Source organism: Neopsephotus bourkii, unplaced genomic scaffold (genome assembly GCF_033783945.1).
Source record: "Neopsephotus bourkii isolate Nb327-2 ecotype Australia unplaced genomic scaffold, CSIRO-AGI_Nbou_v1 NB_1572, whole genome shotgun sequence".
Lineage (NCBI taxonomy): Eukaryota > Metazoa > Chordata > Aves > Psittaciformes > Psittacidae > Neopsephotus > Neopsephotus bourkii.
The window spans coordinates 1,744,217-1,768,616 of record NW_026902048.1 but is presented as its reverse complement, the minus strand read 5'-3'; the positions used below and the strand labels follow the sequence as shown (position 1 = coordinate 1,768,616).

General features: G+C 49.0%; 1 protein-coding gene across 2 annotated transcripts in view; it reads right to left on the bottom strand.

The window, feature by feature from the left end:
* The window catches only part of IGDCC4 (immunoglobulin superfamily DCC subclass member 4), an 84,324-nt gene that overhangs the window by 24,961 nt on the left and 34,963 nt on the right, over positions 1-24,400 (bottom strand). For both annotated transcript variants that reach the window (XM_061371178.1, XM_061371180.1), the window contains exons 3-5: positions 22,710-22,851; positions 17,004-17,137; positions 2,235-2,369 (exon numbers count right to left, since the gene is read on the bottom strand). In XM_061371178.1, the coding sequence (XP_061227162.1) occupies positions 2,235-2,369; positions 17,004-17,137; positions 22,710-22,851 (411 nt within the window). The remainder of the gene's footprint in view (positions 1-2,234; positions 2,370-17,003; positions 17,138-22,709; positions 22,852-24,400) is intronic.

Sequence of the window (24,400 nt, the reverse complement as noted above, 5' to 3'; positions counted from 1 at the left end):
TCAGTTTAGCCTGTAACAACCGGTTGTTCTGTTTTGGATCAAAACAGTCTCTGATACATAGGGTGTGCCTGCAACGAGAACCCCTAGGAATAGCACATTCAAGGAAAAGCTGTGCTAACACACATCTTGGAAAAGCTCCTGGATCTGCCTGATGACCCCTGTGCACGTTAATGCAGATGTCAGCAAGAGCACTGAATCACTAACAGCTCAGGGGTTCTTCCCTCCTCTGGGTCCCAGACATGATCCCAAACTTACTGAGCTTCCCAATTCATTCTTTGCCCCATCTTGGGTCCCAATCTGCAGGGTATCAGGAAAACTGGTTCTCCCTGGGGCTCTGGTCCTTGGGCCATGAGCTGCTGTCTTCCCATTCTCCTGGCCAGATGCTCAGCACTGCGGAGTAGGGACTGAGGAAAGGCTGGCTCTGGCTCCCTGGCCAGAAGATGAGCCATCCTTCTATAACTTCAAATAGCCCTGGGCTCCTCAGCATGTCAAACGCTGGTGCTGGGCACTGCTTATTCTCAGCACTGGATGGGAGGTCAGGTACCCATGGCCAGCTCTAGCACATCCAGCCAGTCTGTGCAGAGCTGTGCAACACCAGACCTTGTCCCTCTCCACCTGCAACAGCAGGGATGTCTTTCAGACACCAAAACCTCAGACTGGCTTGCCTTTACCTCTCAGAGATCCAGCTGAGCCTGTACCCAGACAGAAGCAAGCTCTCCACCTTCTCTGTGAGCAGCTGCACCTACTTAGCACCATCAGTGGGGAATGCAGCTGAGATCAGATCCTCTGCCCCCTCCATCCACAGTTTGGGGGTATTTAGATGGCTTCACCATTCAGTGGCTGCCTGCTTAGAGGAGGGGGAAATCTGTGCACCCCTTTTGCACTGGAGCAGTTTGAAAGCCTGACTCCAGATGGTAGCAATTAGCTGACACCACCACGGCTGGCAAGAGCCAAACTGGGCACCTGGCAGTACGGTCCTCAGTGTTACCTACATGACTGATCACCCAGTAACCCAGCCTGCTCCTTAATGAAGCCTTGGAAAGAAACATGCTTGTATAACACAGAACTGCTAACACTGTTAATCCATCTTTTCTAATTGAAGAGTCCACACTGGGAAGCACAAGGGGGACCAAGCAACCACTTTAAAACAAAGCATCCAAGGAACTCTTTCATCAACCTTTCCTCCTCCTTTTCCTCCCCATTCAAAAGCTTTCATAGTGATAATTAACAATATCTACTACAGGCATCAGCAGCTCCCAGCAAAGCAATGATTAAGCGATCTAGCATGTATCTGGAATAGTGTAGTGCACAGGATAAACCAGAAACATTTCTGCCAGAACATTTAATCCAAAGCTGTATCCTCTGAGGTATTTTTGGTCCTATTTTTTATGGGGAAGAGGAAGTATTTATATACACTAAAATCCTTGCCTGTGGACAAGTCTGGGCTGAAGACCAACCACAATAAACGGTTACAGGGGAGAGGAGTCTTAAATAGCGACCCAGATTTATGGAAATGACTGAGAGCCTTTTATGGGGACGAATCAACTCCTAAGCTGAGAACATCTTCAGACAGAGCCCCTGAAACACATCTGATGGATGTGACACTTGAAGTGACACTAGCACCCTACTCATCACTTAGGCTATCAGCCCTGGGTAATGTGTGCCAGTGGCTCACCTGTACAGCTCTGATGAGACCTGAGCTTCTGCTCAATCCTTCCATTACCAATGTGACCACAGTAAGGCTGTGAACAAAACCCCTCCAGTATGCCCAGCCACTGCAAGGATTAAAATCTTACCATGTTTTATAATCCTGCAAGATCATACAAGTTATTTCTCTGATGCAAAGATGGATCCACAGAATCCCCACTAACCTCTAAGTCCCTGTAGGAGTGGCACAGACCTGACCCCATCTCATGACCTTCACTGCTCAAGCTCATACAATAAGGATGACTAATTTAGATCAAAAGGCATCCAGGCATTAGAGCTGCATATATTTCACAGGTCAACCAACTCTAAAGTGAACTGCATGCTTTGTAACCTTCTAGATTTAATTAGGAATTCCAGTTTAGTAAGGACACCCTACACTGCAACACCACCCGTGTCATTAGGTACCGCTGTAACGAGCGCTCTTCCAGTCCCACAGATTCTCCAGCTTCTTAACAGATGTTTTTAAACATGAAGTATCCACAGGTTCCTCTGGACAACAGAAACTTGACCCTGTCCTTCATGCTCACCCTGTCGTATCCAGGAGACGAAGGGGGTGGGATCAGCAGCCGCCATGCACTCCATCACCACGCTCTCCCCGGCCACCACCGTGGTGTTCTCAGGAGCAGCAATGATGGTGACATCTCCTCCTGCTGGCTGGGAGCCTGGAGTCAAAAAGGAAAAGGAAAGTCTGTCCTTCCAAATTGCAAAGTCCCTGGGAAAACAGAGAATGTGGAGCCCAGGCACCCCATGGGTTGTTTCCTGTGTGGTAATGGGGTGGAGGAGGAAAGCAGGTCTTGCTTTGACATGACTGCAGTATTTTTGCTACAGAAATGGACAAGAGGTGTCCTGAAGATTTATTCTCACCATGCTCGCCCTAGTTAAAATCAGCATCAGGATTTTCACATGGAAAATTACAAAGTTTCAACCCAGCACCTTCACCAACTGTTGCTAAGTGGATGTTTTGTTCATTAGATGAGACAAGACACCGCTATCCTCAAACAGAGCAACAAACACACCCTTTGGCAAGGCACTGTAAGAGCTCCGACACAATCTAGTAACTTGGGCAAACAAATTCCAACATCCAGCTGCTGTACTGTAAATGGCAGCAAAGAGAAGCCAAGCCTGTGCCCAGGCCTTCACCTGATGGCACAAAAACTGAATCAGTCGTTGCACATCTGGAGGAGAAAGTGCACAGACCAAGCCAACAGTAAATGGAGCAGCGCTTACAGGAAGATTTATAGGCTGCATAGCACAATTTCTTCAGTATAAGATGGAGATGGTTTTTGCTTGAAATGAAGCTTCTTGCCTGTGTCTGCCCACTGCTGAGCAGGGGTTAAGGGAAGGTGAAGGAAATGCCTTTGCAGTAACCAAATTCCTGTTGTCAGATGAAAACTGGAGCCCTCTTGAGCAGACGAGACTGTTCCTAACCCTCAACAACCCAGCAACCCCATTCTTCCAGCTCTCTCAAGTACATCTAACTCTGAGGGACCCTTTTGTTGTCCTCGTGAAAGGAGAAGTAACTGCAGATGAGTCACAAGCAATTCTTAGAGCTGCTCTGGGTGCTGCCATGATCTACTAGCAGGAAAGTTGTTAGCAGTAGGTCTCAAACAAATAATAGCAGAATCTTTCTGCACAGCACAACCTCAGTGTCCTAAGATACAACAGAGTTCAAAACCCGGGTTCAGGCAAGCTCATGAAGTACCCATTTACCAGGACTGTTAAATACAAAGGTTTCAATGCAGTCCCCAGCCCATGATGTTTCCACACCCCTGGCTGAGGTCAGATGCTGAGGGAGATGTCCAAGCAAAGCACATTATCCTCCCTGCCCAAGTTGTTTCACATGCTTTCCTCTACCATCTGCTGTGGTCACTTCTGGAGATGCTGCAATGCTGCACCTCTGGCCTGGCCCACGTTGACCATCCATGTGGCATCCAAGCAACATTCACCCATACCTGACTTTGTGATATAAACCAGAGAAGCTCTGGCCTCAGCACACGGACCTGCTGCATGGCAGGAGGTTACACACTGCTGCACTCCTGTGCTCAGCCCACCTCCAGACTTGTTGCCGTTTACTCTAGCACAGTAGTCTTGCCAAACAGAGTTGGTCCAACACTGAAATATTCCTGCAGCCCATACATGTGTGGAAGGGATTTCCATCTGTAGTATTATGTGAGCACAGTTCAAAAGGAGCTAGCAAAACCCCTGAGGCACCAAGGGAAAAGAGGAGAGAGCAGGAGCCAGAGCTTGTCCAGCAGATGGAAGCAGAGACCGAGGAGCGCCGGTGGTCCCCACTGGGGCAACGGCTGGACCACACTAAACTGCAATCCCAGCTGTGGGCAACACCACCAATGGGAGCTGCCATGGGGCACGAAGGAGAAGCCAACCCAGCTATCCTTGCAGTGGAACAAGCGTGCTACACAGAGGGCCTGGAGTGTACAGGCATGTACAACGTCCTGTTGTGTGTCCAGCACGGCCAGGGCCTTGTTACGCTCATACATGAGCTGTTCACAGCATTCACACCTACAAACACCATCAGCCTCACCACCACCATGTCCAGGCGCAGCAGGGCAACTTGGGCACAGAAGAGGAACAAGAAGAAACCACATCAGACTATGGATTCAGAGGCTTCATTGACAAACAGATCAAAGTCCTGGTCACTCTTAACTGCGGCACCAAGGCTGTGCTTGAGAACTACCATTTTGAGACAGAAAATGGGCTTAATGCAAAAACAGGCACGAGAACTTCCACAACAGGCACGTAAGCTGGAGCACCGAGAAACGCAAGGCTCTCTGGACCAACAGCTTTCCTTTAACTCCAGCTCCAGCTCAACAAAGCACTGCAATCCACGAGGAATCATTATTCCTGCAAAACAACTGAGTGCAGGGACTCCAGCAGGAATGGACTGGGTGAGTGAGGCTGCCCAGCACATGAGACCTCTACCCTTTACCTATACAGCAGAGAGGGATGAGGCAACATCAGAGAAAGACCAAGGAGGAGCTTTCCAGCCAGGATTTGGAAGGGAACACTTGATAAAGCACCAGAAGGAAAAGGCTTTTATAGCAGCCATTCCAGGAAGGCCACAGTGCTGGGTAGACTCTGGAGAAAAGAAGCTGTTCTTTTCTGCAGTGCTGGGGGAAAAAGGAAATGTAGAGTAAAAAATAACACCAACCAGATGGCAATATATCCCCTGCCAGATTTCCAAGCAGCTTTCTCTACCACGCTTAGGGCAGAGGAAGAGAGAAAGCTCCTCAAACCTGACTTAAATGCTTGTCTGTTGCATTCAGGTGCATGGCCCTAGGTGCCGGCTTGCAAAAGCACTTTACAGGTTATAGAAACTCCATGTGAAGCTCTTGTTCCACATCACTCGGTCCCTGGACAGCTGCCTTGTAGTGCTGTCAGTCACTAGGAGAGGGGTTTTATGAGCTGCACAAACCCTCACTCTGAAATGGCCCCAGGAGCCATCAGCCCAACTCTGCAACCTCCTGGTATAGCACAGCCACCATGAAGTGCTGCTCTAAAGGCACAGCCCATAGCTTCACCTCTCCTTGGGGCCTCAGACTTCTCCTGACTGGGGAAGGACCAAGGAAACGCTTCATGTGCAGCATCATGTGCCACCCTTCCCTCTGGTGCTGCCCATCCTGCAATGTGGGTGCTCTGGAAGGGAAAGAACAGGAGCTCACTGATGGCCACGTAACCAGCCAGGAGAAACCAGACCTGGAGACCCAAAGGGTCCCAGGACACAAAGTGCTCTGCACCAACCAGCTACTTAACAGCTCCATGCTTACCTTGTAGAAGGTAGAAAGAGAGTTAGTATGAGGGCTTCCTGACAGTCAAACTCAGTGCTCCCCTGACAACCAAGAGCGGTAACAGCCACAGGCATCTGTAGCTCAAACATCCATTTCTGCTTCCTTCTCCCGTAGACAAAACTCTGGCTTCAGCCTTGAAAAACTATTGGGAAACACATTATCCCAGCCCCCATGTCTGTTTGTTGCTGATTCTTATTGAAACTGTATTACAAAACCAAACAGCTCTGCTTGCTTTCCCAGTGCATTCCTGCGTGTGTGCATGGATGAATGCCCCTTACACCGCTTGCACACACAAACTCATTTCTCTCCAGCTTTGTATTTCACTGTGGGTCTGTCAAAGCAAGTCTACAAGTCAAGCTCCTCTTTAAACTGAGCCCTCTTTAGAGTACATTTCCCACTTGCTATCTCAATAGGCTGGCTGGACAGGATGGCTCACAGGTTAACTGCTATGAACTGGGTTTGAAGAGTTCCCAAGAACTAAGCTAAGCAGGGAAACCTCCACACAGGGATTCCAACCAACATCAAAGAGTAAAAACCATCATCTTCTCTTTTTTTGCCTCCACTGCCATTACAAGAAGTTCGGGTCAAGAGGGAATATTGTTAGAACACAAAGGAAAAAAGAGCTGCAGCTTCCAAAACATCTTTGAGTGCCTGAACAAAACAGGTCACTGAATGCACCTGCGCCATGCTGCCTGTTCTGCAGCACTAGAAGCTGTCACAGTGCTGCTATTTAAAACTTGGGCTTTGAGATCTCTTCCTCCTCAGCTTTGTTTTGTCTCTCCAAGTGGCAAAGCTGCTCTAGGCAAAACCTTTGCACAGCCCAAGGAACAACCCATGGATTCATATCAAAACTTGCTGTCACCTTTGTGGACTCCTTGCCCTTACCCTCTTTTACTGAAAGAAAGCCAGCTGTAGGGTGCTAAACACAGCTCTGGGATGACAGGGGAGCTTTAAGCAAGGATCTGGAAGGAGGCTTGGGACAAAGCTCAAAATGTTTATTTGATGTGATAGCCTCAGCTATAAGATACACGAGTGATTTCAAACTCTAAGAGTTTACAATGTGGCTCTGCCTCTACAGCATCCATAATTCATCAGCCATCCCCTCCTGCCTCCCTGCTCTTGTTAGTGCAGAGCATCAGCAAAGGATTGAGGCAGAGCAACAGGAGGAAAGTGGGGTCTGTTCGGCCAATTTGTGATGGTCGCTTGCAGTGACAAGAGGGTGACTTCTTGGACGGGAACTAACACCTCTCTCCCGACTCCATAAACACCCTGCCTCAGCGAAAGTGCTGGAAGGTGAAACATGACTTGCATGGTGACACATTCAACTCTCAGCTGTCAGCAGTTCAGGAGCCGGAGATACCCAACAATCAAGCCACAATCTTGTGTTCTGTGAACTTTCTCACCCTCTCTGGAGGAGGAGCATGAAACCTTATTCATCCCTGCGAGCCTCCTCCGGGAATAGATGCTAGCACTGAGCAGCTGTTCATTAGAGAAAGTCAATGCTGTCACTGCTGTTATTCTGCAGACAATAAAGGAGCAAATTACCCATTGCAGAGCACACACCTTCAAAAGTGCAGGCGCTGTGTTTGCAGAGCATGTCCTGCTCCCACTCCTGCTCCCGAGCTCTCTCCCTTGTCTCTGACAAACTGCAGACCCCCTGGACCGCTGAGGGAGAAAACTGACAGCAGCCACAGAGGAAATAAGGCATCCTCCACACCTGCCTTCCTCCTTCCTCTACACTTTACTGGCAATTCCTCTGCAGTGCATTCCTCCTTCTGGGCTACAGGCAGGACAGGAGATAACCAGCATTTAAGTCTCTAGGCAGGACACTTGCCTGGCTGTATCCTAACACTGTGGCAATACCTGCTTTGGGGGCAATATAAACTATGTCAGATCTCAAACCTAGCAACAAGCATTTCTTCTGTGATAACTGTTCTCATCTGACCACAGCAACGCAAACAGGAAAGCAAAGCAGCCAAGAGAGGACCAGCACCAGTGATTTTCACAAGTGGTAAGAGATGCTGAGTGCTGCCCTTCTGACAGCCAACAACTCAGGCATCCCCAAAGCACCACAAGTTAAACACTGCCTCCTCTTCTTCCCAAACACAGCTCTGGCAACCACACAGCCTTTTACCATTTGCTTTTCTGGGTTTTTCTTCCACCTTTGCTATACTGGTCCCTGCAGCAGTTCGGATCCAAGTTCTGTTTTCATCCACCACTGAAGCTGTGGAGGGATGACTTCTAGTTATGAGATTTTGGACTCAATTCACTAAACATTTGGTGCTGCTCTGATGGTTCTCAGCTTTGTAAACTCCTCTGCAGAGGACGAGCCTTTGTTTCACAGCCTCTGTCAGCAGAAATGCTCTTTTCTTTCACTTTTCAGGCAGCTACAGTGTGCCTGGGTCAACACTGGACTCAGCTTGGAAGGGAGGCTGAAAAGGAACCTGGCTTTTACTGCACAAGTGACGCTGTATGGGGGTAACAGGGTTGGTTTTTTTCTCCCCAATAGCATACACGAGCTCAGTAAATCAGTTTTATATTGTCTCTGTTTTAGATTGTCTTTTTTCCTCATATGTCAAAACATTCTGTAAGCAGTTACACATTTGCCAATGCAAACATTTCACTGAAAAGCTGAACAGGGGAAGATTTATCTCCATGTTTTGGAATGGGAACAGAGCTTCTCTTCCTACTTACTAAGTTAGTGCTGCAGCAGAACAGCTACACGTCATTTGTCATCTTTAAAGCAGCATACAAAACAACATGCATAAATGATTAAAACACTGAAGCTCCATCACTTCCTTAGCACCATTAAAAGGCCACATATACCACTTGTAACTCAAATTACTATCACAGGATTCCTAATAAAGAAGTCAGCAAACATCCCCAAATACATGATGCAACCTGTACTTCTAATAGCAGGCACAAAACCTGCTCCTTTAATGTCTGCATAGAGGTACATACTAAATGAAGAATAGATGAAAACAAAGAAAGAGGGGGGGAAAGAGAAGGATTAATGAGTTTGGAAGAAGAGTGCTCATTTCTACCTGGGCAAACTCCTCACACTAGCACCACCACAGCTTCTGGGGTCACTTACACACTGAGTGTGGCAGGAGGGGCTGCTCTTAAGAACTGCTTTTCACTTGGCTTGAGAAACAGCCTGTTGAAGTATTGCCCCAGCTCCGTGTCCTGTGTCTGGAAGCCTGGGGAGCACACGGATCCCAGTCCAGACAGGCAGAGGGGCCATCAGGAACTCCTCTTTCATTCCCCTTGCCTTCGTTATCCAGCTGACAGATTTGAGCCCAGAAATTAAATCCTTTAATGTACTCGCTCAGCCACAAGTGGACACCCTGAGCTATCTGTAACCAGAAGCCCTGAAAGAGGCAGAGCAGTGGCAGGTTTCCTGGAATCACCTTGGATTTTGGGTGGGGGCTCTTCTCCCACCCCTAAACCATAGATCCTCCAGGACACAGACTTGTACATGTCCAGGGTACGCCGAGCTCTGCTGCAGAGCAGTCGGAGCGTGTTTGCCCAGCACTGCACCTCCTGCAGAGCTGTCAACATCGGCTCTCTGTTTGCGGACATGCGTTTGCAACTGCTCCTCCTCACGCCAAGAGGGCCGGGAGCCAGCCAGACTGCACCAGGGATTCCTGTTTGTGCCGCTCCGAGAGGGAGCCAGGCAACATGAACAGGAGGAGCCGCACCGCCCCGCAGCCCCCCTGCACGAAGAGCTGATGCTGCTGCTGAAGGGGACTGGGGCTCTCCTGGTTTTCCACCACAGGCCCCCTTGGCAAAGGGTTGGAGACCTCAGCCCATGGATCTGGACCCTCAAAAGCCTGAAGATAGGTGGCAGGGGGTTTCTGGGGGGCAGAAGAAGCAGAGCACATGTTGGAATGTGGCAGAGGGAATAGGAAACAGGCCTGGGGCACAGTGGATATTGAGGACCATGTTGGAGCAGCATTAATAATGCCAGTATTTTAGATAATAACTATCAATTAATAAGCCTTTAACCGCTCCTAGCACATATCCAATGATCTTAAACTCCTTAAAAGAAAGCTGCTCAGTGCACAGTGGGAGCCAAGCCTCTAGATGAGGTGAGAAGCCAACAAAGAGAAGTGAAGAAAGGAGCAGAGGTACCTCAGTGTCTCTGAAGCTTGGGCAATGACAGAGCAGTCTCCCTGCCCTAACTCTTGAGACCTGGACAGCCTGTATTACCCAAACTGAGCCCTTAAAGCACTGCAAGCCCAGCCATTCCCCAGCAGCTGCCAGAAACAAGGACAAGAAAGACAAAGGCTGCAAGGGGATGATGTTTTCCAATAATCACTGCAACAGGAACCACCACACTACCCCAGGCATGTTCCACGGCTGACAAGACTGATGCTATTGTAAAGTAACAGCCAGAAAGCATCACAAGACCCTTAACAAAAACCACAGTATCAGAGATTTAAATACAGACACCCCCCTGCCCAAATCAGCAAACACCAAATGACCCTGGGGACCTAAGCTTGCCAGCCCCTGGGATTCAGTGGGAACGTTCCCAAACTTGTGTAACCATCATTGCAGCAGCTCTCTCTTCACTTTGCTAGGCCAGCACATCACCCTGTAGGACGATGGAGGAGAGAAAAAGGCTGTCACCTCTGGCACAGAAATGACACAGAGACATGGGCAGCAGCAGACCCTTCTGCCTCGCAGGTCACAAGTCCTGAAACTCCTCCTCACTGTCACCTCACCTTGTGGCTGTGACTGGAGCCATTTCGCTCCAGTAACTTCCTCCTTGTGCTGAGAGGCTGATGCTTCCCAGGGGCTGACACCTATTCCATCAGCTCTATTTGCAATTCAGATTTATTTGCCACATGAGATCTATCTGCAATTCACGTACAGCAGTGACAGCACAGAGGGAACGGGCTGCAGGCCCTGGGCTGTGCAGAAGGACACAACCTGCCCTCTTTGCACCCAGGGCTCGTGCTCTGCCCCATGCCATCTGCCAGAGGTGGCCATTCACATTACTGTCATGAACAGCTTTGACAAGGCAAACATTCTGGGAAGCCACCTCTTGGTGTGCTCTCCCTGATGCCAGGTATGCAGAATGCTTCCTGAAAGCTACACTTCAAATACACAACATGCTGGGAGCCTACAGTAACACAGTCTGGCAGCAAACAAAGACTGCCAACTTGGAAGGAAGAACTAAAAGCAGATGGATGCATCTGCATTAACTCAGGACAATGCAAATCTGTTTTTCTAGGAAAAGTCTGGAAGGAAAGCTGGTTTTCCATGGGGAAAGATCATTAGTGATAGCCATGGATTCTGTCAAAGCCCTTTGGCTGGACTCTTGCTGAGTGCCATAGAGAGCCCCAGCCTAAGGCAGTGCCTGAAGACACAGTGTTTGGCAACACCACCTGCCTCTCCTTATCCCGTCCTTCTTCTCTTTTCCTGCTTCTCATAATCCATGTGGCATTGCCCTTAGGCTGCACTGGAAGCAGAGCTGGGCAAGAGCATATCCCAGTTACTTCAGGCAAACTCCCAGCTGTGTCCTGAGCAATGCCTGGCACCCGGGATATCCAAGCAAGGGCTCAGAATAGCACAGTTCAGCTCCTGATTCAGCCTCCCCCTGGGCCAACTCACCCCATTTTTGCTCCTCAGCACCACCTAAGATTCTCTTTTAGCACCACCTATAGATCTGGTGGGTCTGTGACCCAAGGACGAGGCTCCTCCATGTGTGCCCCATGTCTGAAGCAACAGGACCGTGTTTGCCGTGCCTCTGGACACTTGCAGCATCTTCACTCCAGCTGTTAGGATGCTGGAAGTGCTGCAGGGCACCGCTCCCCCTCGACCTCAGGGGGCTGCTGTAACACAGGGGATTAATAACTAACAAGTGCCATGAGGACCCCAACCACATCAACCTTGTGTCCCACAGCCCACTGCAAGCTGCTGACCTGATTCTGACCTCTCCTCTTAGTTCCCTTCAGCCTCACCACGCAGGCACAGCCTGTTCAATACCCTCCAGGAAGGCCAGGTGTGATCTCTGTAGTGCAGATGTGTTGCGGCACCACTGCATTACACCACCACCAAAAGACTCTCAGAGGAGAGCTGAATGGAGCCTATTGCTTACACCTGCCTCAGCCCGAGCTTATCAAGTGCCAGCTCTTACTTGAGGAAGCCTCACAAGTGCAGCAGACTTGGATTACTAAGACATGCATGCGGAGAACACTGGAGGACTGCAAACCAGCCCCAGCTTTCAGGAGTCGGAGGAAGAGCTGCCTGTAACACATGAGCCTGGCCATATCTGACAGCTCCAAACATCAAGCACAGCCATGGGAGAGACCGGTTTCCCCTCAGGACCTGGAAAACAGCTCACCTATTCCCAGCCCTTGTTCTGCTCTATTATCCTTGACACCTCTGTTGCCACTCACTTCAGTGCCAGCGCCGGGCTTGGCTGTTCTGCTTAATGGGAGGTGAGGGCTCTGAATTCTGTATCAAACCCTCTGTCACCGCAGGCTGCTGAGCTGTCAGGAGCGTGGCAGATCATAGCCCCACTGAACTGCAAAGGCAGCTGAGCTCAACCTCCCCCTCCGGCTCCGGGAACAGGCTGTGACACTTGAGCTACGAGCAGCTTTCCCTGGGGATGGGAGTGCTGTGATGCTGGCCCCGCACGAACTCCAGCCCAGCACAGAGCTGTGGGTTTGGGTGAGTGCCTCACGCGTGTCTGCACCCGTCCTTCACAGCTTTCACCCAAACTCTGTGGTCTCAATCTTGTTCCATGCATGCTTGAAATCTCCAGCGGTGTTTTGACTCCATAAAGGGTATCTTACAGCTTGTGGTAGGCAGAAGGACACTTGTAGCTTAAATATCTATTTACTAAGTCAAAAAAGCTGTGTATCTCCTCCTTGATCTTGCCATCCTCTGAAGTCACACTCAGTGGTCTGCTTTGCACCCTCTGCCACAGAGGGGGATCAGGAGCACTTCACACAATCCAGCAGACGCAGTATGAAAACAGCTTCACATACCAGGGACTCGAGACAACAAGCTTCAGAAACACACATCAACAGAGTCCTCATGGCTGAGCTTTCGGGATGTCAGTTCCCTGTTTAACTAGTTAAGCTAGTAAAGCAAGAGACCAGAGGGCAAAGAAAAACAGATGCTAAGAGAGGGAAAAGTGATAGAAGTCTGTGCCCAGCAGAAGAGGCACAAGGAACAGGGACATAGGAATTGCAGGCTGGAACGTTCTTCTCCAGAGATGAAGCATCACACAACAACTCACAGCAAAAATACAGCTGCTTCATCCCACCCCATGTCTTCTCTCCCTATGCATCTCCATGACCCTTTTGCCTCTCAGCAGCACAGCCTTAAGCTGTATTCTGTGCCCACAAACACAGCTGTGGATAGCTCTTCCCCATGGGTTCTTGCTGGAGGAAGACCACCCTTGACCATGGGGACCACCACCTCGCTCTGGATAACACTGCCCTTCTCCATCAGCGGCAGCACACACAATGGGATCAACACCCAGCAGCACTGACCCGAATCTGAACTCCTCTGTCCCTAGAAGGGCCATGGTGCTGTGTTCAGAGCTGCAAGGGGAGCAGAGCACATGTCATCAGGGCTCAGGCTGAGTGCCAGCCCAGCATCCAGCACGTCATTCACACATGCAGCGACTGAAAATCCACTTGTGGTAACAGCACGTCTGTTTCTATGAGGTGGTGGCCAACTGCGAGTGCTGCTCACTTCATCACCACCTTCTCCTCCATCCCCAAAGCTCATCCCGTTTAATAGCTGTATTGTCCTAGAGCCCTTCAGAGCAGGACTCACCCAGGTACCAGCACCCAGAGCCAGGCTCTCCCTTGGTACCTGCAAGCACTGCAACACAAACACCAAAAGAACAAAAAACGTGAAGGTGTTTCAGCTGCCTGCAAGCTCTGTCCCTGTTATCATATTTCATACAAATATTTGGCTGAAAAATACATTTCCTGGGACACTGCTGCAGCGAGCTGCTACAACTGTCACCGTAAATGATGTTCTGCCAACGGCAATCTCGCAGTGTCATCTCTAATAACACACTACTAAAACCCAACTCACTGGGGACATGCTCATCTGCTGCAAGGCTCTTCAGCAGCATGCCCAGCCCAGGCCTCGGCCCTGCTCTGTCTCCACCCATCACCCTCATCTGCTGTCCCCATTCTTGCACTTATTGCAGCATGTGGAACATGCAACTAAGACTAATAGATGAGCTGCAGGAAAATGAACTTAGCTATGGAGAAGAGAGATCCCAATATCCATTCAGTGTGGAAGATGCTGTGGGAGTTACAGAGAGCAACACTCCTTGTGTCATTTAAAAACAGAACGGATGAAGTCCTTGAAATAAAGCACTGTGCTAGCAACAGCACCGGCTCTGAGAGTTATTTGTGCTGTACTGGGGATGCAAGTCACATTTGTACCAATTGCAGAGCAAACCCACAGCAAGAGGTAGTCATTATCCCCAAGAAAACACACAAAGAGCAAGCGTGTGCATGACATGGGGGGGAGAAGCGAAGTGATAAGCAAAGTGACCTGCTGAGACTACACAATGTCATGTTCCACTAGCTTTTCTGCTACTCTTCTTTGAGAGCTGCTTTATGAAGCACAGTGACACTTCCTTGGGCATGTCAAGGACCTGGGATCACGAGCAGGACACGCAGGGAATTAACTCTTTATAAATGAATTCAGAGTGTGACTCCAGGGATGCTTCCAGAGAAAGGAACTGCAAGAGACAGGACACAGCCCCGCTGACAGCTGACCCCAAGGCACACAGAGCACACGCACACAGAGCGCCTGGGAAAAGCATCCTGCAGCCAGCTCCTAATGCCCTTTCTGGCAGAGAGCACTGCAGGGTTGCACTGTTCATTCATCAGGTGTCCAGGTGAGGGGCAAAGGGACGGAGCTGCCACATGTGTTTGGCGCTCCATCCACCGGGAAGCAGTGGAGATCCAAAGGGAATATCCCAAGTTACCCCTCTTTCACAGCAGGCTCTGTTCCAGGGCTGCAGGCCTGCATCCCGCTGTCCTGTCTGCTCTCTTTCCTTCCAGCTCAAAATACCACTTCCCAAGGGAAGGTCTGGAAATTTGCACCATGAAGTCTGCACGGCTGAAACATCTGCAGCACTTACAGCCCGATCAGGCACTGCTGTGCTCTGCTCTGAGTAAGGCCAACGTGGGTCCAGCCTCTGGCACGCAACACGGAGCCCCCATGTAATGGGGAAGTCACACCAACAAGGGAAACACTTTGGGGGTTTTAGACCATGAAAACATGCCAGAAGGGGTCGTGCTAATTGCTGCCTCTACTGAGAAAAAGCCTTTAATAGGGGAGGTGGAACAATTCCCAGAACAAACCTTTTCCAGGGGCCTTGGCACTGCAGTGGGACTGAAAGACTGGGACTCCCATCTTACCTCAGTACAAAGCACTCACTAGCCATTAACAGGGGGGGAAATGTAGTTTGCATGCTCCTGTCTGCAGGCACATGGGATTTTGGTCCCTGATATTCTCAAGTTAGCAACACTAAATAGCTGTATTTCAGGTTATTGTTTTGGGTATTTTTTCCCCCCTGGAATTGGTTTGGTTTAGTTTGGTTTTATATTTTACAACTGGCAAAGGAGTTCTGCCTGACCAGTTCACTCCAGTCCACTGCTATCAGCTGGCATCCAAAACCATGCCTCCAATGGTGAAGTGCTGGAACAAAACAGGATCAATACCATGCCAGTCACTCTTGGAGGAGTTTGCAGCCTGCACAGGTCACTGCAGTTTCCCATCTGTCTCAGAGATACTTTTCCCCAATTATAAAAAGCCCCGGAGATTTAACAGGCATGTTTTTCATCACTATCTGCTCAATCTGGTGAAAAACTCAACCTCACATATTTGTTTTTGCAGCCAGCGGGTGGTGTGGTGCTGCAGAAGCGAGATTTGAGTGAGAACTCCAGGCAGAAATCTGCTCAGGCCGGCTGGTGCTCCAGAAGGAACGCTTCCCATTTAACCTCTTCCATTGCCTCCATTTGCAAAGCAGATTAAACATTGCAGAGTTACAAGATACAATTATGCAGAACGAGTTATGATGCCAAGGACAGCATATTCACCTTTGTAGCTTGATCAATATCGCTCATCGATAGCAAAGCAGACCCAGCCAGGGAGCTGCCTCTGCACTGTGGAACTGCCCATAGCAGTGCTCCCCTCGCCTTGTGCCTCATTAAGCACACAGAGGATCTGGCAGGGGCTGGCAATTAGATACAGGGTGTTCAACTGCTCACAGATTCTCTGCAGATTCCACACAGATTACCTCCGTGACACAATCCATTGATCAGAGGTGTGTTCTCAGGCTCCACACTTAATTACACTCCCTGCTGATGGATGAACAGCAAAGCCATCTCTGTGAAAATACACTGGTAGCAGAATGCCAAGCAACACAACCCTAAACAAAGACAAAAGGGACTGGGAAGGATTTCAGAGCTTTCAAGGTTAAAGCTGCCTACAGAATACACTGGGATCAGCACAGGAGACAGACGTGGCCTGAGTGAAGAGCCAGCTCAGCCAGGCTCTCAGCCCTGGTGAGTTTGCCCACTTGCAGGACTGGGATTATACAACCCTGGGAGGCAGCCAGGCGTGCTGGGAAGGATGCTGGAGCCTGGAGTCCCCACTGCACTTAGGCTCTCAGCTATGTTCTCATGTCCAGACTTGCCCACTGCACTCTTGGTCTACAAAGAAAAATGCACTCAGAGACTGAGGCCCAGATGGGGAGGCAAAAGGCAGCTCCCATCCAAAGCCTTGCTCCAATGGTCTGTGTCAGCAGAAGAAACCCCAGCTGAGGCTGCTCTCAAATACCACAACAAGTTCCCTGGAGCCTACCCAACATCTCAGCAAAGTGCCAGCAATATGGACACAGAATACAAGCTGGATGTCACTGTGCTTCACCTCCTCTGGAGCCTGCTAGGCAACCCAGGGTAGACAAAGCCCTGCCAACTGCTCCAGCCTCCAACTATGTCTCTTGCTAGCTTGGGCAAGCACCTTCCTATTTCCCTGCCAGCCTTCACTTGTCCTGCCATCCGAGGCCACTGGAGATAAGATCAAACCACCACTGCACTTCAAGATGCAAACAGGGTGCCTGACCCCTTCTAAGAGTCCCCAAGCATAAAGGAGTTCAAGGCTGTTAAAATGAAATGGCTGTTGGAATCCACCTGCAAAAGAGAATTCATTCTTGGGCACAGAGAGAAACAGCCCCATGCCTGTTGTTGGCTGCTGTGGCTTGGCAGAGCAGCCAGCTGTGAGTCCCAGTGGCAACACCTCCCACCCCAGCCTGCTCATCCCATCAGAGTAAAGAGAAATCTTCCATAAAATGCCTTCTCTGCAAGTTTTAACCAAATGTGCAGAGCCACACCAGCAGGAGGCACTGCCACTGGTGCTTCAGCTCAGCTTGCCATCGCACACAGCGGTTAGCTGGCAGACGTGCCTAGCCCAATATGCTCCTGCTGCACTTACCTTTGAGAACACTGAGGACTGCAGCGTTGCTGTAGCGTTTTCGGGCAGCATTGGTTGCCACGCAGTGGTAAGTCCCAGCATCACTCTCCTGCACATCCACTATTTGGAGGACGCCATTTGGAAGAGTTATAAACCTGAGTGACCAAAAGGAAGAGTGTGAGAGAGGCTATGCCTTACCTGAGCTACTCATGAACTCAAAGCCCCCTTATCCCTTCCTTTTACCTGGCAAATGTACCACGTGCAGGTCCTGGTACCCACAGAGAATGGGACCAAGGCACCTCTGAGCAACCCAACTGGTGGTCCTTAAAAAGCAACAGCAGGTACAGACCTATCTGTCACCACGGAGTCTTCATAACACTGGATCTGCTTTTGGGAGACCAGACTAACTCAGCTTGGCTGATACAAACTGTACAGTACAAAATGACTACATACACACATGCACATTATTTCTACATACAGATCTGTAGATGACACCAAGTGTACAAGTGTCTCTGCACACACTACAGCCAGTTTCACCACTTGCTTTTCACAAAGGTTTGACAGCCAGAGAAAAAACCCATTGCAAACAAGTCTGAACATCATCATTTTCCTGCTGCACCTCAAGTACATGAAGGGATCAACTGATACACAGCTGCATCTCCATAGCCCAAAGCAGCCAGGACACAGCCACCTGAAGCTGCATCATTCCTGGGTTGTGTGATTCCTCCTGCTCTTCCATGAGTTTCCGGCTTTCACAAGCTGACAACCTTAGAGCTGGGCATTCAGCATCCCCCTCGCTTGCCCATGGGGTGATACTGGGCAACACTTCCATGGAGCGAAATGGCTACATGGCTCTCAACGTGAACACAATTCCTTGCTGCATTATACTGAACAAAGCAGATGATTAGCAATTAGCATAAAAGTAGGAGCTGGCTGTCAGCATCTCCATTTTCTGCCTGGATTCCTAGATGGCAGCCTCTTTATTCTTGAATGCAAGGCGCAAAGCCTACGTGATCCTATTTAATTATATATGAGATCCATTTTTAATTGCATGCCTTTATAAACAGAGCTGCCGAGCTTTGACAGGCAGCTCTGGGTTATCAGTCTTCATTATGAAGAGGACATATTCAAAGGCAATTGTTAAGGGGAGGGATAGCAGCTATTCCATGGAAACAGCACAAAGACAAGCTATAACCACCAACACAAGTCCTTCCATCCATAGAGATGTCAGGAAGCGAACCTGGTAAGTAAAACCATGGTTCTTTGCAGCTGGAGTGCCACGAGCAAGGGTCAAGAAGCCAGGAGGACCTTAAGATATCACTCACCCTGTATTCAAGCCATGGTCACCAACAGCACTCCTGCTCCTGCAAACACTTAGCCACAATCTCCAATAGTGGAAAACCCTCCCCTGCCCTAAGCTGTTCCAAACATCCCTGCTGCAAAAGTCTTAGGCTGAGAAAGTTGGGGCTGTGCCATGTTCAGCCTGGAGAAGAGAAGCTGCGTGGAGACCTCAGAGCAGCCTTCCAGTATCTGAAGGGGGCCTATAGGGATGCTGGGGAGGGACTCTTCATTAGGGACTGCAGTGACAGGACAAGGGGTAATGGGTTAAAACTTAAACAGGGGAAGTTTAGATTGGATATAAGGAGGAAATTCTTTCCTGTTAGGGTGGTGAGGCACTGGAATGGGTTGCCCTGGGAGGTTGTGAATGCTCCATCCCTGGCAGTGTTCAAGGCCAGGTTGGACGAAGCCTTGGGTGAGATGGTTTAGTGTGAGGTGTCCCTGCCCATGGCAGGGGGTTGGAACTGGATGATCTTAAGGTCCTTTCCAACCTTAACTGTTCTGTGATTCTATGTTTCTATCCTGGGCCTCAGTTGCTGCAGTCTGATCTCATCCCTTCTTGCTGAAGAAACAGAAGAGCTGACAGAGCTCCTCCAGTCACCACACCGGCACAGTCAATCCCATTCATGCACACACACTTGCTGAAGCTTCCCACGTACCCAAGGGCAACTGCCCCACATCCCCAAAGCCCTGCTGCTGCTACTGCCACAGGCTTTCTCCAGCCTCAAGCTTCAGAGGCCTCCGAGGAGGTGGCACACAGAAAGCCCTCATCAGGATGCCTCATCAGGACTCCGGAGAAAGACAACAAATATTTGCATCCTCTCAGCTCCGCGGAGGCAAAGCCTCCCACTGCGATAATATTTATTTTTGTCGTGCATCTGCTATTTGAGGCTGTAATTAATAGCAACACATTTCAAACACTAGGCAAGGCTTCTCCCAGCCACAAAAAGACACTCCAATTACGGAGCACAGACTCACTGAGGCTGGGAAGGACCCCTGAGAAACGGCTGTGGTCTTCCCCCTCTCTGAGCAGGGGTGGTCAGACCAGGTTACCCAGGACCACGTCCATGGAGAGGCTCAGCCAATGCACCCTGATTGTCTCCAGGGCAGCAACCAAGCCACTGTGTTCGTAAAGAGAGCAAGAGCTGGAGCAAAGGGGAGTGAGTGGGGAGACTGGATCAACACCTAAGCTCAAGATGGACCCTTTGGCAAGGCCGCCAGTAGAGAGATGCACTTAATGCAATGTCCTGTTGGGAAAGCATGAGAGAGGTGAGAATTGCTCTCCCAGGGAAGTAAGGAGGGATGAAAGGCAGGATTTCTCTATCCACAATCTCTCCATGGTGCTCACAAAGCCTCCAGCTCTTCAGGTTCTGAGATGCCCTGAACTAGAAGCCTCCAGGCAGCCTGCAAGGGCATTTTGCTCCATCCCCAGGCTCTCTGCAGGGAAGCTAAGTTTGCCTGATGACTGAGAGGCAGCAGGTTGGAAATAAATGAGCTTTAAGGTCCCTTACAACCCAAACCATCCTGTGACTCTAGGATTCTATGACTATCAGCGCAGTGCTCAAGAACTGCAACCAAGCACTGCTGCTTTGTACCCAGACCCTGCAACCCTACAGCTCAGTGTGCTAGGCTGGGTGTATAGCAGAGAATATTCCAGCATTAACAGTTTGATTCCCTCTCTTCCTTTCTCCCCAGTGAACTGCTGGCTCACGGCCTTGTCAAGGCACACAGAATAAATCAAAGTGCCAGTCCTCAGGACACATGAAGAACCAGCAGCTCTGTTGCAGACTCAACGTTTGCAAGGCCTTTTGCTCACAACTCTAGAGCCTGGGTGTGAACGTGAGCCACGTTCAGGCACTCCTGACATGACAGAAGCAAAGCCTCCACACTGATAAACCACTCCCTCAGCCAAAATGTGGACAAGATGCTGTGATTGCAGGCCATGTGATCTGCAGGGTATGTGCTGATGTGCAGACCTCCAAAGACCTCCAGTTCCTAGCAAGTACTTGGCTCTAGAGGAAACAAAACAGCAATTTGGAGCCTGGTGTGAAACCCAGCCAGCACCTACAACAGAGAAGAGATTAAGCCAAGAGATGCAGCACACACCCCAACGCAACTGCAATCTAGATAAATCCTGCAAGCCACCTCTCAGCAGCTGCTGCAGACCTAAAACCATGGCTTTAGAAGGATTTCAGAGCCAGAATCGCAAAATACTCCTGTGCCTTACTCCCATGTGGAAGTCAGAACTCCAGCAGGGCAGGAAAGGTGTTCTGAAAACACCAGTAAGCACTCCCCTACCCTTTGGGTTGTCTAGTTTTTAAGCTTAGCCTTCAGCACCTTTGAGGTGGCACCATGCTAGAACCTGCATCCAAAGGCAAAGGCTGAAGACAGTGCCCAAAGGTAAGTTCAACATAAAAAGGAAAAAGAGGAAGAAAGAAGGAAAAGCAATGTAATTCTGCCATGATTATTCTATCCCTCTTAAAAGAAATCATAAACATTGATGTAGCAGCATTATCTCAAGGGTTTTATCTACAGCCCCAGAGCCTGATTTTGTACATACACCTAACCATGCTATTGTGGAATACGAAATCATCATCCTGATGCCTACCTAGCCAAATGATTGCATTTTCACAGGCTCATCAGAAGTGTGCACAGGAGGGAGTCCACAGTAATCAGGCTGGCCCAAGATCTGGTCCTCAGGCGTGATGCAGTAAGGATAACACAGAGCTCTGGTTGGCAGCCAACATTTCCTGGAATTCACTTAATTCCTTCGAAAGCTGGTTATATTAAATCCAACAACAACAACTAGACAACAACAACAAAAAAAGCAAATCCTTCTGAAAAAAGCATATTAGCTAAAATATGATTTAAAAAGCAAGATCTGCAGCCAGAGATTATGCTCTGGCTTTTACAAGGAAAACAATTTTCAAGCTGCCCGTGTTGAAGGCAATCTCCAAGCAAGTAATTTCACAACATCCATCGAGCTGTCTCATTAAAAAGCCATTGCCCTATTTATGGCACACTTCCCTCTGCAATCCCCTCCTTTCTGTTTTTCCTCTCCTTTTTTTATTAATTAATTTCCTTCTCATTACAAAGCAACAGCCTCCTATAAACCTTTAGATGCTCCACTTCAGATCCAGGATATAACCTTATAGAAACAGGCAGGGCTGCAGAATTATTCCTAAACTTGACCTCACTCCTCTTTCCTTCCTCTTGGCTTTATGTCCCTGGGAGGGAATCAGCTCCTTCTGCAGATGAGAAAATGAGTTTTTTAAGAACTAAAGGACAATGCAGTCACTGATCCCCTGCAGGAGTGATTTCTACAAAGCAGCTAACAGCTCACTAATGGTTTATCATCTCATGCCTGTAACTGACTTTGATTAAGGAAAAGGTATCATGCTGCAGGTCTCTTTTCTCCCCAAAGAAGAAAATTCAGGGTCTTTCACCAGATGATCTGTAAACATGGGAATAAAACAAATGGAAAGACTTCCCAGGTTCCTGAGCACACACAGTGCTCTGAAAGAATCATTAGCCCTGAGAAAAACCTGTGCAGGAAAAGAGTGAAGAAAACCACTGTCTCTATTACCACAGCCAAAATGAATCAAAAACCCCATCATGGAGCCCTGCTGGATGTGCCCAGTAGCCCCAGTGCTGTTTCCCCCCAATTCAGCTGGGGAAGTATTCCTCAAACCAGGCCCCAATCCCCCAAAGACTTCTACCTCACTTCACACAAAGGGACGAGCCAAAGGCACCCCATGCCATGGTCTGCTGTGCCCTGTTCCACGCACACACAGGCCTTTGCAGGGTGCAGGTTCTGTGCTGTAAGAACTGGCACCATTTCAAGCTTCTCTATTCACTTTTATGCTGCTGTCTGCCCTTCTGCAGACGCCTCTTGGTTTCCCTCCAACACTCTGCATGGGGAGTAAATGCAAACTGAGATGAAACTATGCATCTTTGCATACAGACCTTCCAGGCCACTGCAGAACTGAGGCTCCAGTCTCTATTACTTCATTTATCAGCCAATTTCATTTCCTTGAAACTATCTTTTCATAGAATCATAGAATAGTTAGGGTTGGAAAGGACCTTGAGATCATCTAGTTCCAGCATTTGTTCCATCATGCCAAAGGCTCCAGCACAAGAGATCAGTAATAAAAAAGGGCTTGGTTATCTCTTTTTTTCCTCCTTTCTTTTTCTTTATATCTTTTGGGGGTGACTTAGATGTTCAGTTAATTTTATCAAGGTGTTTTATGGATCTGTGTGCATGAACACCTCCTCTTTCCTCACTGAATCATCAAGCCAAAACCTATTCTACCATCTCTCCGTTCTACCTTGGTCAGGTTTTGGTTTGCCCTTTTTCAAGCTGACCCAGGAAAGCACTGAGGGAATCACCTGGGTTCTGCTGGAACAGCTTCATGGTCCTTCTCCCAGGTGATGACTGGGGGGGGCAGTCCTTCGATGCGACACTCAAACCGGGCCATGCCATTTTCTTCCACTGTCTGTGACTCCGGCTGTTGGAAAAAGCGTGATAATGCTGGGGAAAGAAGAAGGAAAAGGAAGTTAATAACTCGGTGTTTCTGCTGAGGAATGTAAGCCTGTGATGGAGTCTGAGTTAAGAGAAAGGCTTCCCTCTCCTGAAGACAGCCTGAAATGGAACTCCTCACCTTCCTGTGCCCTACGGACCCTCAGCAGTCCTAACAACAGTAACTGAAAGGTATCAACGTGCAAATTTGCTTCTTGCCTCATTTTCTCCTTTAGAGCAACTGTGAGACAAAAGGCAGTTTCAGCAGCTATCTTCCCAAATTGCTTCCTCTTCTGTTCACTTGCTCCATCAGGGAAGGACATGTAGAATGAGAAAAAGAAGAAGGGAAATGCCACAACCCTGAGAGATCAGTTTCCTTTTGCCTTGTAGCATTCCTGCAGCCACAGGAAATTGAAACAAGGCAAAAGGAAGAACAAAGCCAGATGTCAAGTTACTTATACTGGGGGCAGTTGTTCTGTATAAGTAACAACTCCACACAGGCTGGCAGTGCTGGGGACTAGGGGAAGAGAGCATTAAAGGCTATGATCCTCCTTCTCCACAGTGAACAGCTTTGCCTGCAAAAACCAACTTCATCCTGCTCAAGCAGATGAGATGTAGCCAAGGGGACGCAGGCACAGACACCTTGCTAAGAGGAGGATGGATTTCATACATGCTGGGCACACCTCGCCAAGGCTCCCCCCACTTAAATGCCACTTTCTATGCTAGAGAGGCTGAATTTGCTTTGGAGACAAAGCACTAAGGTTTGTGATTGCTCTTGGACCACACTCTTCCCATCCTTCATACACAGCATCTCATCTTCCTCCCTTCCATGCACACCGCAAACCCCAGCAGAGCCCGAGTCCTCCTCCTGGGGCTGCAGCATCTGTCCTATCACAGCATAACCTGAAGGCATCTCAGTCACAGTGGAGCTTTGAATATGCATGCAGGCTCCTGGATGGGGGCAGAAGGCTTGTATTCTTCTCCACCAGAACTGGCTTCTGCTTCCCACAGTCTCTGTTACACAGCCTTTGCTGTTAAACGTGCTCTGACACACAAATTCAGCCAGCAACGCCATGAGACAAGAGCCAGAAATCCTGATCGTGGCACAATAAACATCAATCCCAGCCAGCAAACAGGCTTGACTGCAGGGCCAAGCCCAGCACTGTGCTTATAAGGACCCCGAGTGACCTTCTGGTCCTCCCACCACTGCTTCCCAAGCACATCCATCACTGCTTTGGATTTTATAGGACTCCGAAAGTGAAGCTTTCTTTGCACTGCACACACACACACTGTATTGAAGTGTCAGCTTGAGCAAGTATGCACGGCTCTGAAAATTAAATGCTTTTTCATGACCCATTGTAACCTCGCCTGGCATTAGTGGTTTTCTTTAATTCAAATGGTTATCACATGTTTAAAACAACTCATTGCTCTCCGCAGCAGCCACAGATCGAGTTCTCCCACCAGCTGTCCATCAAGGCTCATTTTTCAATTCAATTCAATCCAAATGGCAATGAAAAATGTTTTCCTGGAAGAATTCAGAAAAGACATTAATATGGAAGGG